A 17,051-nucleotide genomic window follows, 5' to 3' on the forward strand; every position below is an offset into this window, starting at 1 on the left:
AGTTGTTAGTGAGTAAGGAGTTGTTAGTGAGTAGGGAGTTGTTAGTGAGTAGGGAGTTGTTAGTGAGTAAGGAGTTGTTAGTGAGTAAGGAGTTGTTAGTGAGTAGGGAGTTGTTAGTGAGTAGGGAGTTGTTAGTGAGTGAGGAGTTGTTAGTGAGTGAGGAGTTGTTAGTGAGTAAGGAGTTGTTAGTGAGTAAGGAGTTGTTAGTGAGTAAGGAGTTGTTAGTGAGTAGGGAGTTGTTAGTGAGTAGGGAGTTGTTAGTGAGTAAGGAGTTGTTAGTGAGTGAGGAGTTGTTAGTGAGTAAGGAGTTGTTAGTGAGTAAGGAGTTGTTAGTGAGTGAGGAGTTGTTGGTGAGTGAGGAGTTGTTAGTGAGTAGGGAGTTGTTAGTGAGTAAGGAGTTGTTAGTGAGTAGGGAGTTGTTAGTGAGTAAGGAGTTGTTAGTGAGTAGGGAGTTGTTGGTGAGTGAGGAGTTGTTAGTGAGTAGGGAGTTGTTAGTGAGTAGGGAGTTGTTAGTGAGTAAGGAGTTGTTAGTGAGTAGGGAGTTGTTAGTGAGTAAGGAGTTGTTAGTGAGTAGGGAGTTGTTGGTGAGTGAGGAGTTGTTAGTGAGTAGGGAGTTGTTGGTGAGTGAGGAGTTGTTAGTGAGTAGGGAGTTGTTAGTGAGTAAGGAGTTGTTAGTGAGTAGGGAGTTGTTGGTGAGTGAGGAGTTGTTAGTGAGTGAGGAGTTGTTAGTGAGTAGGGAGTTGTTGGTGAGTGAGGAGTTGTTAGTGAGTAAGGAGTTGTTAGTGAGTAGGGAGTTGTTAGTGAGTGAGGAGTTGTTAGTGAGTAAGGAGTTGTTAGTGAGTAGGGAGTTGTTGGTGAGTGAGGAGTTGTTAGTGAGTAGGGAGTTGTTAGTGAGTAAGGAGTTGTTAGTGAGTAAGGAGTTGTTAGTGAGTGAGGAGTTGTTAGTGAGTAGGGAGTTGTTAGTGAGTAAGGAGTTGTTAGTGAGTAGGGAGTTGTTAGTGAGTGAGGAGTTGTTAGTGAGTAGGGAGTTGTTAGTGAGTAAGGAGTTGTTAGTGAGTAAGGAGTTGTTAGTGAGTGAGGAGTTGTTAGTGAGTAGGGAGTTGTTAGTGAGTAGGGAGTTGTTAGTGAGTAAGGAGTTGTTAGTGAGTGAGGAGTTGTTAGTGAGTAGGGAGTTGTTAGTGAGTGAGGAGTTGTTAGTGAGTAGGGAGTTGTTAGTGAGTAAGGAGTTGTTAGTGAGTAAGGAGTTGTTAGTGAGTGAGGAGTTGTTAGTGAGTAGGGAGTTGTTAGTGAGTAAGGAGTTGTTAGTGAGTAGGGAGTTGTTAGTGAGTGAGGAGTTGTTAGTGAGTAGGGAGTTGTTAGTGAGTAAGGAGTTGTTAGTGAGTAAGGAGTTGTTAGTGAGTAGGGAGTTGTTAGTGAGTAAGGAGTTGTTAGTGAGTAGGGAGTTGTTAGTGAGTAAGGAGTTGTTAGTGAGTAGGGAGTTGTTAGTGAGTGAGGAGTTGTTAGTGAGTGAGGAGTTGTTAGTGAGTAAGGAGTTGTTAGTGTAAGGAGTTGTTAGTAAGGAGTTGTTAGTGAGTGAGGAGTTGTTAGTGAGTAAGGAGTTGTTAGTGAGTGAGGAGTTGTTGGTGAGTGAGGAGTTGTTAGTGAGGAGTTGTTAGTGAGTGAGGAGTTGTTAGTGAGTGAGGAGTTGTTGGTGAGTAAGGAGTTGTTAGTGAGTAAGGAGTTGTTAGTGAGTGAGGAGTTGTTGGTGAGTGAGGAGTTGTTGGTGAGTGAGGAGTTGTTAGTGAGTAAGGAGTTGTTGGTGAGTGAGGAGTTGTTGGTGAGTGAGGAGTTGTTAGTGAGTAAGGAGTTGTTAGTGAGTGAGGAGTTGTTGGTGAGTGAGGAGTTGTTAGTGAGTGAGGAGTTGTTAGTGAGTAAGGAGTTGTTAGTGAGTAAGGAGTTGTTGGTGAGTAAGGAGTTGTTGGTGAGTGAGGAGTTGTTAGTGAGTAAGGAGTTGTTAGTGAGTGAGGAGTTGTTAGTGAGTGAGGAGTTGTTGGTGAGTAAGGAGTTGTTAGTGAGTAAGGAGTTGTTGGTGAGTAAGGAGTTGTTAGTAAGGAGTTGAGTGAGTGAGGAGTTGTTAGTGAGTAAGGAGTTGTTGGTGAGTAAGGAGTTGTTAGTGAGTGAGGAGTTGTTAGTGAGTAAGGAGTTGTTAGTGAGTGAGGAGTTGTTAGTGAGTGAGGAGTTGTTGGTGAGTGAGGAGTTGTTGGTGAGTGAGGAGTTGTTAGTGAGTGAGGAGTTGTTAGTGAGTGAGGAGTTGTTGGTGAGTGAGGAGTTGTTGGTGAGTGAGGAGTTGTTAGTGAGTAAGGAGTTGTTAGTGAGTGAGGAGTTGTTAGTGAGTGAGGAGTTGTTGGTGAGTGAGGAGTTGTTAGTGAGTGAGGAGTTGTTAGTGAGTAAGGAGTTGTTAGTGAGTAAGGAGTTGTTGGTGAGTAAGGAGTTGTTAGTGAGTGAGGAGTTGTTAGTGAGTAAGGAGTTGTTGGTGAGTGAGGAGTTGTTAGTGAGTGAGGAGTTGTTGGTGAGTGAGGAGTTGTTAGTGAGTGAGGAGTTGTTGGTGAGTGAGGAGTTGTTGGTGAGTGAGGAGTTGTTGGTGAGTGAGGAGTTGTTAGTGAGTGAGGAGTTGTTAGTGAGTGAGGAGTTGTTGGTGAGTGAGGAGTTGTTAGTGAGTGAGGAGTTGTTAGTGAGTAAGGAGTTGTTGGTGAGTAAGGAGTTGTTAGTGAGTGAGGAGTTGTTAGCAAGTAAGGAGTTGTTAGTGAGTAAGGAGTTGTTAGTGAGTGAGGAGTTGTTGGTGAGTGAGGAGTTGTTGGTGAGTAAGGAGTTGTTAGTGAGTGAGGAGTTGTTAGTGAGTAAGGAGTTGTTAGTGAGCAAGGAGTTGTTAGTGAGTAAGGAGTTGTTAGTGAGTAAGGAGTTGTTAGTGAGTAAGGAGTTGTTAGTGAGTGAGGAGTTGTTAGTGAGTAGGGAGTTGTTAGTGAGTAAGGAGTTGTTAGTGAGTGAGGAGTTGTTGGTGAGTAAGGAGTTGTTAGTGAGTAAGGAGTTGTTGGTGAGTAAGGAGTTGTTGGTGAGTAAGGAGTTGTTAGTGAGTGAGGAGTTGTTAGTGAGTAAGGAGTTGTTAGTGAGTAAGGAGTTGTTAGTGAGTAAGGAGTTGTTAGTGAGTAAGGAGTTGTTGGTGAGTAAGGAGTTGTTAGTAAGGAGTTGAGTGAGTAAGGAGTTGTTGGTGAGTAAGGAGTTGTTAGTGAGTGAGGAGTTGTTAGTGAGTAAGGAGTTGTTAGTGAGTAAGGAGTTGTTAGTGAGTAAGGAGTTGTTGGTGAGTAAGGAGTTGTTAGTGAGTAAGGAGTTGTTAGTGAGTAAGGAGTTGTTAGTGAGTAGGGAGTTGTTAGTGAGTGAGGAGTTGTTAGTGAGTAGGGAGTTGTTAGTGAGTGAGGAGTTGTTAGTGAGTAGGGAGTTGTTAGTGAGTAAGGAGTTGTTAGTGAGTGAGGAGTTGTTAGTGAGTAAGGAGTTGTTAGTGAGTGAGGAGTTGTTGGTGAGTAAGGAGTTGTTAGTGAGTAAGGAGTTGTTGGTGAGTAAGGAGTTGTTAGTGAGTAAGGAGTTGTTAGTGAGTAAGGAGTTGTTAGTGAGTAGGGAGTTGTTAGTGAGTGAGGAGTTGTTAGTGAGTAGGGAGTTGTTAGTGAGTGAGGAGTTGTTAGTGAGTAGGGAGTTGTTAGTGAGTAAGGAGTTGTTAGTGAGTGAGGAGTTGTTAGTGAGTAGGGAGTTGTTAGTGAGTAAGGAGTTGTTGGTGAGTGAGGAGTTGTTAGTGAGTAAGGAGTTGTTAGTGAGTGAGGAGTTGTTGGTGAGTAAGGAGTTGTTAGTGAGTGAGGAGTTGTTAGTGAGTAAGGAGTTGTTAGTGAGTGAGGAGTTGTTAGTGAGTAAGGAGTTGTTAGTGAGTGAGGAGTTGTTAGTGAGTGAGGAGTTGTTGGTGAGTAAGGAGTTGTTGGTGAGTGAGGAGTTGTTGGTGAGTAAGGAGTTGTTAGTGAGTAAGGAGTTGTTAGTGAGTGAGGAGTTGTTAGTGAGTAAGGAGTTGTTAGTGAGTGAGGAGTTGTTAGTGAGTAAGGAGTTGTTGGTGAGTGAGGAGTTGTTAGTGAGTAAGGAGTTGTTAGTGAGTAAGGAGTTGTTAGTGAGTGAGGAGTTGTTGGTGAGTAAGGAGTTGTTAGTGAGTGAGGAGTTGTTAGTGAGTAAGGAGTTGTTAGTGAGGAGTTGTTAGTGAGTAAGGAGTTGTTAGTGAGGAGTTGTTAGTGAGTAAGGAGTTGTTGGTGAGTAGGGAGTTGTTAGTGAGTAAGGAGTTGTTAGTGAGTAAGGAGTTGTTAGTGAGTGAGGAGTTGTTAGTGAGTAAGGAGTTGTTGGTGAGTGAGGAGTTGTTGGTGAGTAAGGAGTTGTTAGTGAGTAAGGAGTTGTTGGTGAGCAAGGAGTTGTTAGTGAGTAAGGAGTTGTTAGTGAGTAAGGAGTTGTTGGTGAGTGAGGAGTTGTTAGTGAGTGAGGAGTTGTTGGTGAGCAAGGAGTTGTTAGTGAGTAAGGAGTTGTTAGTGAGTGAGGAGTTGTTAGTGAGTGAGGAGTTGTTAGTGAGTAAGGAGTTGTTGGTGAGCAAGGAGTTGTTAGTGAGTAAGGAGTTGTTGGTGAGTGAGGAGTTGTTAGTGAGTAGGGAGTTGTTAGTGAGTAAGGAGTTGTTAGTGAGTGAGGAGTTGTTGGTGAGCAAGGAGTTGTTAGTGAGTGAGGAGTTGTTAGTGAGTAAGGAGTTGTTAGTGAGTGAGGAGTTGTTAGTGAGTGAGGAGTTGTTAGTGAGTAAGGAGTTGTTAGTGAGTGAGGAGTTGTTAGTGAGTAAGGAGTTGTTAGTGAGTGAGGAGTTGTTAGTGAGTAAGGAGTTGTTAGTGAGTGAGGAGTTGTTGGTGAGTGAGGAGTTGTTAGTGAGTGAGGAGTTGTTAGTGAGTAAGGAGTTGTTAGTGAGTAAGGAGTTGTTGGTGAGTGAGGAGTTGTTGGTGAGTAAGGAGTTGTTAGTGAGTGAGGAGTTGTTAGTGAGTAAGGAGTTGTTAGTGAGTAAGGAGTTGTTAGTGAGTAAGGAGTTGTTAGTGAGTAAGGAGTTGTTAGTGAGTAAGGAGTTGTTGGTGAGTGAGGAGTTGTTGGTGAGTGAGGAGTTGTTAGTGAGTGAGGAGTTGTTAGTGAGTGAGGAGTTGTTAGTGAGTAAGGAGTTGTTAGTGAGTAAGGAGTTGTTAGTGAGTAAGGAGTTGTTAGTGAGTAAGGAGTTGTTGGTGAGTGAGGAGTTGTTAGTGAGTGAGGAGTTGTTAGTGAGTGAGGAGTTGTTAGTGAGTAAGGAGTTGTTGGTGAGTAAGGAGTTGTTAGTGAGTAAGGAGTTGTTAGTGAGTGAGGAGTTGTTGGTGAGTAAGGAGTTGTTAGTGAGTGAGGAGTTGTTAGTGAGTAAGGAGTTGTTAGTGAGTGAGGAGTTGTTGGTGAGCAAGGAGTTGTTAGTGAGTAAGGAGTTGTTAGTGAGTGAGGAGTTGTTGGTGAGCAAGGAGTTGTTAGTGAGTAAGGAGTTGTTAGTGAGTAAGGAGTTGTTAGTGAGTGAGGAGTTGTTAGTGAGTAAGGAGTTGTTGGTGAGTAAGGAGTTGTTGGTGAGTGAGGAGTTGTTAGTGAGTGAGGAGTTGTTAGTGAGTAAGGAGTTGTTAGTGAGTAAGGAGTTGTTAGTGAGTAAGGAGTTGTTAGTGAGTAAGGAGTTGTTAGTGAGTGAGGAGTTGTTAGTGAGTAAGGAGTTGTTAGTGAGTAAGGAGTTGTTAGTGAGTGAGGAGTTGTTAGTGAGTGAGGAGTTGTTAGTGAGTGAGGAGTTGTTAGTAAGGAGTTGTTAGTGAGTAAGGAGTTGTTAGTGAGTAAGGCGTTAGTAAGTAAGGAGTTGTTAGTGAGTAAGGAGTTGTTAGTGAGTAAGGACTTGCCCCTTGCTTTTTAGTCGACGCTTGTGTGGTGATGGTTCAGCCATCGATCGAGGGTCGAATTCGAACCGCGTCGTGTGATCGACATCGCGCTCGCTGAAGCTGTGTGATGCCTTCAGGGAAGTCGTGGACTGGACACACAACTAAGCACAATTCTGAGTCACTTATAACCGCTTTGCTGTTACTTATTGCCAATTATGGACTATTGTCCTATCATCGCAGTGAGTCCCTGGCACGTAATAATATGCTACACAGTGGCAGTGAGGGTCGCAAAATGCCGATTTGTTACCAATAAACCCCCAATGATCTGATCGAAATTAGGGATTTCGATCGGATCATTGGGGGGGGGGGTGGGGCACGTGCCACCCCACTGGCTCCGCCAGTGAACGTGCACACACAGACTCACATAGTCACTCACTCACGCAGTCACTCACTCACACAGTCACTCACCCACACAGTCACTTACTCACACAGTCACTCACCCACACAGTCACTCACCCACACAGTCACTCACCCACACAGTCACTCACTCACACAGTCACTCACCCACACAGTCACTCACCCACACAGTCACTCACTCACACAGTCACTCACCCACACAGTCACTCACCCACACAGTCACTCACTCACGCAGTCACTCACTCACACAGTCACTCACCCACACACTCACCCACACAGTCACTTACTCACACAGTCACTCACCCACACAGTCACTCACTCACACAGTCACTCACCCACACAGTCACTCACCCACACAGTCACTCACCCACCCACACAGTCACTCACTCACACAGTCACTCACCCACACTGTCACTCACTCACACAGTCACTCACCCACACAGTCACTCACCCACACAGTCACTCACTCACACAGTCACTCACATAGTCACTTACTCACAGTCACTCACCCACACAGTCACTCACTCACACAGTCACTCACTCTCACTGTCACTCACCCACACAGTCACTCACTCACACAGTCACTCACCCACACAGTCACTCACCCACACTGTCACTCACACAGTCACTCACCCACACTGTCACTCACCCACACATTCACTCACCCACACTGTCACTCACCCACACAGTCACTCACCCACACAGTCACTCACTCACACAGTCACTCACCCACACTGTCACTCACCCACACTGTCACTCACACAGTCACTCACCCACATAGTCACTCACTCACACAGTCACTCACCCACACAGTCACTCACCCACACAGTCACTCACCCACACAGTCACTCACCCACACAGTCACTCACCCACACAGTCACTCACCCACACAGTCACTCACCCACACAGTCACTCACTCACACAGTCACTCATTCACCCAGTCACTCACCCACGCAGTCAGTCATTCACCCAGTCACTCACCAACACACTCAGCCATCCTGCGATGAGCACGTTTGGCTACGTACGGTGCGAACTAAGTCCAACATACAAGTACATGCGTACAACTTTATATGAGCACACATCTAATATGAGCATCGCATGTTTACATGGCACTGTGTGGGGGGGGGAAGTCGAAAGTCAAACTCGTAAAACCGGTGCGCTCTGGATAGAAGCACAGCGTGGGTGTCGTCGTGTGCGCACCCCCCCGTTTGGCAATCCACTGCTGGAGGAAGTCCACCCCGCGAACGATCACACTATTTGGTTGATACTGCTGCTGCTGCGTTGGTAGCGACACACACGCACGCACCAATTGTGCAATCAATCTTTATTGAGACCGGAGGAATCCGATGAGCCATGAAGCTCTTTCACACGATGGCCAGTAAAAACACCTCCATGCATTCGGCGACAGAAAAATGTGACCTTAAAATCAATGGATATATGTGCGATGAAGAAAGATCTTTGCCCGAAACGTCACCTATTATCACCACACTGATCAGCGTGGTGAAGGAGTGTGGTTAAACAACCTATCACGATGTAATGGAGCTGTACAGTCATCTAACAAACGACACTTATCGTAATCCACCAGCCCCCCACTTCCTCGTATCGTCACCGCCATCATCACCATCTATTGTGTGGAGCGTCTCACGTGCTCTCTCTGGCGGGGCTGGGCCGGGGAGGTTCGTGTGATGAGTTCCCCTCCCCCCACTCAACAACCAACTCCTCGGCCTAACCCCCCAAACCGCCACCCACGTGACCTTCCACCCACTGAGAACGGAATTTTAAGCTCCGGGCAAACGGGGTGGGATGGGTGGTAAGGAATGGTGATGCCACTTGCTTAGAACAAAACAAGAAACGCCAGCATCGTCGGTGGGGGTGGGGGGGCAAGCAGTGTTTTGCATGATAGTTGAGGGGTAACACGAAGGGTGTGTCCTCTGGACGGTCAGCAGCCTTGATCAATCCACTGCTGCATGAAGGGCCTCCCCAAGTCACCGCCATCGGTTACTGCGAAGATACTGCTGAGACTGCTGTTAGCCTAGAAGGCTTTAAAAGGGCTCAACCCACATTACTTGCAGGAACTAACACATGTATGTATGCTATCAAGGTCCTGAAGATCTTGTGATCTCCAACTGCTCAGCACTCCCAGGTCGAGGTTGCACTCATTTGATGATCGGTGCTTTTGTTATCGTGGCACCCAAACTCTGGGGAACGCCTTGCCACTTGAAATCGGGCAATCGGAGTCTGTAGATATATTTAAGTCTAATTTGAAAATACATTTCTTTAAAGTGACCTTCCCTCTTTCGTTTAGTCGGTTGCCCTGGTTCTGCTTTTGTTTCCTGCTTTTCATGCATTGCGCATTGGGATCCTAGGATGGAATGCACATTATACATTTGAAACTTATATATAACAAATCTTTGCATCGCTCCATTGTTCACATCGATAGGAAACTTGAACTCAGATGTAAAGATTGAGGGTACGGATAGTTGCCCACCTTACCGAAGGCTCTTGACACTGCAAAAATTTAAGATAATTTTGGAGATACGAGTCGGGTTTATTTGGACACTGGTTTTCTCCACGTGTGTACAAAAAAAGGAAATCAAACAAAGAGTTGTCCAAGTATCCCATGCAAACATGCCCTCTACAAAGCCTCTTAAGACTCAGCGGGACCTGGAATGCACGGTGTTGCTAAATGTGTAGTGGGCTCAAACGGAGACTCAGTCGTACTTTGGAGGCAACACATTTATTAACATTTACACGAACTTACAAAGGGGTAACTGCCCCTTCACCAGATAACAGCCTATGGTGGTGGTCCACCAGGCTAGCTACACTAACAGCACTGGGAGTAGCTACTATGGACGGGACCCCAACTTGGGTCCCGGTCCCCGTGTTGATCTTGTCTTCCGGACGTAGGGCGTAGAACGTCGAGTCTTCAGGACATCAACAGCAGCCGGTTCCACTGGGAGACCACCGGCTTATCCTCTGTGGCGGGGCTCGTTCTGCCCCTAGCCACGACCCCCTTCTCGAGTTCTCGAGGAGGATCTCCACTGGACACGTGGTCACCCCCAGCCCCCCCCCCCCCTTTGGGGGTCACCGGGTAGACACCTCCGGTCACGTGTCCTCCGGGGTCAACCAGGGTGCCATGGCCCCCTGCAACCCCGTACCGAGGCCGGCACTCTGGCACCCTATCCTGTAGGGGCTGGCACTGCACGTAGAGCGTGGTGCCATCACTCACTGTCAGTCAGTGGTTGTCAATACAGGTATGGCGCTCCGGATGGCAGGTGTTGCCGAGGATAATCGACGGCTGGCAGTGTGACCCTCCTGGTCCTCGGTCTTCTGGCGTTTATGTTGCGCCCCTTGCCCTGCCCCCCAGGACGACTACATGGAGGCCCTGCAGCGCCTGCACCTGACGGTGACACGCGCTTACAAGGTGAACCCCGACATCCGCTTCGAGGTCTTCATCCACAAGGTGGACGGCCTCTCGGACGACCACAAGATCGAGACGCAGCGCGACATCCACCAGCGTGCCAACGACGACCTGGTCGACATCGGCCTCGAGCAGCTCCACCTCAGGTGCGACGGGGATGCTTACGGGGGGCAGGGGAAGGTGGGGGGCAGGGGGATGTGATATTTACATCGCCACGGGCTGGGCAAAAACACCATCCCCACCACTTTCCTGAACACCCGCACCGTTTTCGTTTGGGCAGGAAGACGCTTTGGCTGGAATTCATAAATCCTTGTTGAGGAATTGGGCCAACATCGATGCAGGGTGAGAGGTTACCACGGCCACTTTCATGAAGGTTTCCACATCTCTCGACTCGTGGTTAGGAAACCCAAGTGGCTGATGGAAAGCTCGCTCGTATGAGGGCGGATGATCTTCTCCCCGGCCAGCCCACACACGTGGCATTCCCAGGCAGCCTCTCGCACCAGGCTCAGTCTTGCTTAGCTGCTGGCATCTGGTGAGATCAGGCACTTTGAGGGAAGATTTTATCTTTAAAAAAAAACATGTATTTGAGGTTTATCCCCAGTGACCCGGTTGTTCTCCTTGCACCTTGTATTTATTCGGCCCTCGCCGAGCAGTGCATCACTCTTCCGGTGAGAGAGTGGCCCATGGAAGCAGATATCATGCAACTACCTCTGAGGCCCGTTCAAGCGACCTCGGGTGCACGCAGTCAGAGCAGTACTTTTGTCGCATGACAGTCAAATCGATATTTGAATTCTTGGACCTGGAATTTTTCCGTCAACAAATTGAACGTGATTTTTTTTGTGCGGTCATCGGTATCCCGGCTGAGATCGTTAACTCCACTACGCTTGAGAGGACCGTTGTTGCCTGGATTCGAACCCAGGTCTCAGCGCTCTCGACCTCTTGAGCCACACCCCGCCACCCCAAGGGAGGTTCGATGTTAACAGCGGTGTCCCCCGCCTCTCTTTGCCGTTACAGCTTCTACCTGACAAGTATTTACGACCACTCCATCTTCGAGGCATTCAGCAAAGTGGTGCAGAAGCTCATCCCTCAGCTGCCCACCCTGGAGAACCTCCTCAACATCTTCATCTCGGTGAGTGTTGGAACACGGCAAACAGCATCGGCCATCATCACCATCACCGCCGCAGCAGCTGCAGCAGCAGTAGCAGCTACTATTTAAGTTTATTTGTTACACAGATTATCACATTTAGCTAGTTGCCTGGCATTTTTTACAGAGCAGCTGCATTAGCAGGATCAGTGGCAGCTATGGGAGCAGTAGCAGCAGCAGTTGCAACAACAGCAGTAGCAGCAGCAGCTGCAGCAAATTCAGTAGCAGCAGCAGTGACAACAGAAGCAGTAGCTCCAGATGCAGCTGTAATAGCAGGAGCAACAGTAGCAGCAAAAACATCAGCAGCAGGAACAGTAATGCAATGGAAGGGGAGCAGTGTCTCTAATGCTGTGTACAATTTGTTTAGATCCCTCCTGCCATCAGGTCTCTAGCAAATAGAGACCTGATGGCTCAATGGGACACTCAGGAAAGCCACCCACAGGGATGCCTACCTAAAACCTGACTCCCACCACCATCCATCCCAGAAGAATTCTCTCATCAAAACTCTACACCATAGAGCTCATTGTATTTCCGACAGTCACCACCTAGCCAGGTGAACTGGAACACGTACACCAAGCCCTCAAGATGAATGGATATTCAGACTTCACAATCTGTAGAGCTACCATCTGAGGACCCAATCAAAATCATCACCTTGCCATACATAGTAGGGAGGTCACCAAAAAGATTTCCAAAATCTTGAGCAAACACAAGATCCAGGTACGATTCAACACAGTACATAAAATTCGTGATTTGATCCCTTCTGTGAAGGATGTGATCCCTGACATGCAATACCCCGTTTTCCTATTGTAGCGCGTGTAGGATTTATAGTGGTATGCATACGTTGTGGGGTGTGGAACTGTAGAATCTGTAGTAGTGTGGATCAATCGCATAATTTGTTGTGGTACGTATGTATGTTGAACTTATTTTTCACCTTACGTAGACTACCGTGCATATCGGAGGTGCGATTCTATTGACGTATTCATCTGTATAATATAAAATAGAGGTGTAAATCTGTACTTTTGTTGACTGGTGTTTTGAATGCATTAATTACATCTTGTTTTAATTGTAATGTTTGTGAATTGGTTCATCTTTGAACCCCCTTACACCTCTAGGATGATGGATGTAATTTACGAAAACATTACTTCACTTTTTCCCTTCCTGCCACCCGTGTCTTCTCTCCATGTCTCCTTCCGTGTCTCGGTGTCTCTTCTCCTTCTGTTTGCCTCCTTCCATCACGTCTCTCGCCCCCTTTCCTCTCTCCACGTCTCATTTAATGCCTCTGTCTGCCTCTTTCCACCACGTTGGTCTGTTTTCCTTCCTCCGTGTGTTCTTCATCCCTTCTCCGTGTCCCCTTCGCTGTCTCCCTGCGTCTCTCCACCCCCCACCCCTACCGACCCCTACCCGTTGCCCCCTCTCCCTGCCCGGCTCAGAACTCGGGGATCGAGAAGGCGTTCCTGTTCGACGTGGTCAGCAAGATCTACATCGCGACGGACAGCTCGCCGGTCGACATGCAGTCCTACGAGTTGTGCTGCGACATGATCGACGTCGTCATCGACGTCTCCTGTATCTACGGGTAAATCGGCCCGCTGCTGCCGCCGCCAATGCCTCTCCCACCGCTGCTTCGGCTTCTCCTGCGCTTTGCCCGCTGCCCGGTCACCTCCCTGCCACTGTCCTGCCACCACCGCTACTACCGCCATCACTGTCACCACCGCCACTACCAGCGCCACCACCGCTACTACTGCCATCACTGACACCGCCGCCACTACCAGCGCCACCACCGCCGCCACTACCACTGTTGCCATCGCCACGATTACCACCGTCGCCACTGCCAACACAGCCGCCACTGCCGCCACCACCACTTTCACCACCGCCACTATCACCACCACCGTTGCCGCCACCATCACCCACGCCATCACCGCCGCCTGCTTCCACTGCCTCCTGCCGGCGTGATTCCGCTTGCTGGCCGTTTTTGTAGCTAAATCGTGTGGCTTGTTCTGCTTTCATCCCTTGTCTCGAATGGCCTACGGGTTTCGAGCAGCTGTACAGCAAGGAGGTTGCTGTCCTAGAATTTATTAAGGAATTCTTTAGTTTTTCCTCTGATGTTTGGGTTGGGTGGTTTTTTCCAGTGAGTCAAGTTTTTTCTCTTTCTCGTGCATGCTTTGAGAGATTTAGCCAATGTCCCAATGCATGACCCTCCTGAGATAGTCTACAGATAATAAGCCTTTGAGGGGGTAAAGAAGAGGCTTTTGTTGAGAAGGCTAATGACTGGGCTGGGCTTGTTAGCTTGGCCAATAAGCTCACGTTATCACAGAGCCCTCCCATCATCAGTGTGACCGCATGGGCTACAAAATCGAACAAATTGGATAGTCGCGCTGAATACATTTTCATGATCAAGTCGGCTTTGTTGAAGGGCTTCACCGTCACGAGTTGTGAATTTGACAATACCAATGTTGTGAGCCACTGGCACATTTCATTCCATAGGGCACGGTCTCTCTGAATATGACGCTCTCCCGGCTTGTGGTTGTTGTTGTTTTAGTAAGAGCTAATTTGCACGAGCCATTGTGAAGCCTGCCACGGTGGCTCGTCTCCCAGAAAAAAAACATCGGCCGCCGAACCATCGACTCGTGACGGCCTGCGTTTTAAAATAACCACGGCGAGCGGCGAGTGGTCTAGGGCACAGTTTTTTTTTTTAAAGCCCTGGGCCACACGCAGGCAACTGTTGGACAAGCGAATCCGCCCGCACTTTGGACTTGATTGGCGAGGAAAGCATCTCTTGCCAAAACAACCTCCGCAAGCAAAAACTGTTGTCACGAGCGACGTTGACACATAGCCTGCAAATAAGTAGCAGAGCCCTCGGGAGCTCCCTGCAGATCTTTGCACGCACGCGTGTGTTCCTGTGTGTGTGTCACGGGGAGTCGTTAGTGTAGTGGTTAGCGCGCTGCGCTACGAACCCGGCAGCCCGAGTTCCATACCTGCTCCCGGTCAACACCAGTGACGAATATCTGAACCAGTGTCGGGCCTTCCCTAGGTCAACTCGGCCTCAAATGAGACACTGGGAAAACAAAGGCGGTCAGGCGTGGTACTGGCCACCCACCCCCTCGTGTACCGTGCCGGCCTTTATAGGTGCTTGGTAACAGTACATGCCCCAACAGTCTGCTAAGGCTATACAGGGGATCTTTGTCTTTGTGTGTCTGCGAGAACAACTGTAATGGACAGTTGCACAGTGGGGAGTGGTGGTGCAGTGGTCGGCGCGCTGCGCTATGAACATAGGGATCTCCATTCCCGGCCGTATCTAAAGTCAATGGCCGAGCATTATCCGTATCGGTCCTTTTCCTGAACTAGTTGGACTTGGCCTCAGATGAGCAGGTGATGAGGTGTGTGAACATCTGCACGCGGAAGACAAAATGCGGCCTGGGCGTGGTGCTGGCCAAACCTATGCCCTTGTGCGCCGTGCCGGCCTGCATAGGCACTCGCTCTAATACTACTCGCCCCAACAGCTTGTTTAAAACTATACAGTGGCCTCTCGGTTTACGATACCATCGATTAACGATCCTCCTCCCATAGGGTCCCATTGTTTCTATTAACGATAAATAATTTCGATTAACGATATTGTTTCACGATATCACGCGGACCCACAAATTTCGGCCAATCGGAGCGCTTCTAATTGGACTCACGAGGCCCAATCAGCGATGCCCCTTTTATGAGCGTTTTTAATACAGTAGAACCCCTCTTAACGATGGTAATTGGTTTCCACGAAACCGGTTGTTAAGTGATTTGGTCGTTAAGCGAGTATAGGAAATGCACGTTAAAGGCTTAATTCGTTCCGATAGCATCGAAAGTTTCCCTTTTTCACCCAAAAAACTTTATGATATTGAAACAATGGATAGTAATACATAAAGAAACATAATATTAAAATAAACATTGTTAATAAATGCATTATTTAATATTCACTGGACATACAACAGCCCATCGTTCACAGGGGAATGGTCGCTAAGCTAACACATTCGGCTTTATGGAGGCCCGTCGTTAAGCGATTGGTGCTTAAGAGGGGTTCTACTATATTCGGTTAACGATAATTTCAATTCACGATGGTTTTCGTAGAACCCATTAATATCGTTAAGCCGAGGGACCACTGGATCGAGCGGGTGTGGGTCTTGGGATGTGTGTGAGCAAAATGCCCTCACACATTTCACTGGCAAACTTGGCACGGTCAATAAAACACCGTCTTTTTTGGTGATATTCCACAAACGTCACTTTTGATACTGGCACTTTCATCTGGGCCTTTCGCAAAATACAATATCCAAACAGTGCCTTTGACTTGTGCAGTTGCTCAACTCCATTCCCTGCTAAATAAAATCTCACCTTAACTAAGCTTGGACTGGGCTTTGTAGGGGCAAAGGGGGGCGGTGAGGTCAAGGGTTATGCGACGTCGTGGCAAGTTGGATCGTTGTGTTTTGTGGCTGCGCTTGTGGTTCCGTCTTACTCCGCTCTGACGTTCGCTCTTGCTGCATCGCTTAAACGCTGTCCCCTCCCTGCCGCTTTTTGTTGTTATTGTGGGGAGTAGTGGGCCTCCCCTAGGTCGACTCAGCCTCAAATAAGTACCTAGTGCAGTGTCTCAACATTGGCACTAGGGAGACAAAGGCGGCCGGGCGCGGTGCTGGCCACCCACCCCCTGTGTGCCGTGCTGGCCTTCGTAGGTGCTTGCAAACATCGCATGCCCCAAAAGTCTGTTAAGGCTATACGGGGGATCTTTATCTTTGTTGTTTGCTTGTTGTTGTGCTGCTAGCTGCTGTGCGTGGCCACTGTGGTGCTGAATGGGCCCATTGATATTAATTACTTAGCGTGTCCCCAGTAATTTTGAGCCGTTGATGCTAAAGACATTGGCATGTACCAGCGGCGTATTTGTCCGGCTCCTGACTGCTTCCTAATAAAGGTCTTGTCCGTCAGCTCCAACTGGTCAGGACGACACAATCCGGACAATAAGTGCTTCCGTAAGGAACAAGACTGCCAATTTCGACGTACGCACAAAAAACAAGACTGTCCCGCCACCCGACGTGTCTATTTTGTGGCTGTCCCTCCGTGCCGTTTGGCGCGACGCTCGGTCGTTTTGCTCCGTGCTGGTTCTTTCCTTAAGAAACTCCCCGAGCGCTTCGAGCGTAACGTCGGGATGTCGTGCCGAAACGGCACGCGGCGCAACCCTGACCGAAAGCGATCGGAGAGATCCGCTCCAGTTAGCGACATCAACACACCGACCGATGGCCACCGATGTGGGTCTGCGTTTTCGCTTTTCGCACGTCCCTCTCGCTTGTTTTTATGACTGTACAGCCCTTGCCCCCCCTTCCCCCCGCTCGCTTGTGTGCCTGCATTTTGGGGTCGAGGGCGAGCACTTTGCTGACTTTGCTGGCCAGCTTTCGAGAGAAAGCAGCAACAAATAAAGGCTGGTACTTAAGTAGGCACCATCTCCTCCCCCGCAGTGTGTCGCATTTCGGCAGGACAACTGAGGCCATAGGAGACGAAACGGAGTCGGCAGGCAGGTGAGTAAAAGAGAGAGACAGACACAGGCCCCTCGGGTTGCCGCTATATCATCTGTATCATTAACAATACGATGTTAATTTTCGCGATGTTGCAATTATCGCGATGTAAAGATAACTCTATAATTGTATTCCGCGGTTTTTTTCGGTTACTGATTTTGGTGCTGTGCTGTAACTTGCAGTGTGGTTTTCCCGTCAAATGACTGCCATAATCCTCGTGACACATTTTTCGACCGATTATGTCGAAAACGCACATGCTGTTGGTTACACAAAACGACGAGTAGTTCAGTGAACTAGGCTTACTGTCAATTGTCATGCAGGAAACCTAGCGCGTTGACTTCGTAATGTAACTATGTGCTTGGAACTCAACGTTATTTCACACCTGTTATTTGCATGTTAATTTTGTTCGCAAAAACATAGAGACATAAAATGATGCACGAACAAAAATGATGTGACGTTCTTTTGCTAAATGGGCGACACGATGACTGTGCGGTGTATCGTGGAAAGCTTTCAGCGCCCCGGCTACTGCGGTGGGCTCCGTGCAGCAGGGGCAGCGGGGAGCCCCTGCGGTCGGCATG

General features: G+C 48.4%; 1 protein-coding gene across 2 annotated transcripts in view; it reads left to right on the forward strand.

Moving 5' to 3' along the window:
- The window catches only part of RRAGC (Ras related GTP binding C), a 38,794-nt gene that overhangs the window by 18,226 nt on the left and 3,517 nt on the right, over positions 1-17,051 (forward strand). Inside the window, exons 2-5 of one of the 2 annotated variants that reach the window (XM_078618257.1) lie at positions 9,745-9,944; positions 10,813-10,927; positions 12,373-12,515; positions 16,417-16,476. In XM_078618257.1, coding sequence (XP_078474383.1) covers positions 9,745-9,944; positions 10,813-10,927; positions 12,373-12,515; positions 16,417-16,476 — 518 coding nt within the window. The remainder of the gene's footprint in view (positions 1-9,744; positions 9,945-10,812; positions 10,928-12,372; positions 12,516-16,416; positions 16,477-17,051) is intronic. The other variant, XM_078618258.1, reaches the window with a different exon arrangement.

Source organism: Lampetra planeri, chromosome 57, assembly GCF_965212315.1.
Source record: "Lampetra planeri chromosome 57, kcLamPlan1.2.h2, whole genome shotgun sequence".
Taxonomy (NCBI): domain Eukaryota; kingdom Metazoa; phylum Chordata; class Hyperoartia; order Petromyzontiformes; family Petromyzontidae; genus Lampetra; species Lampetra planeri.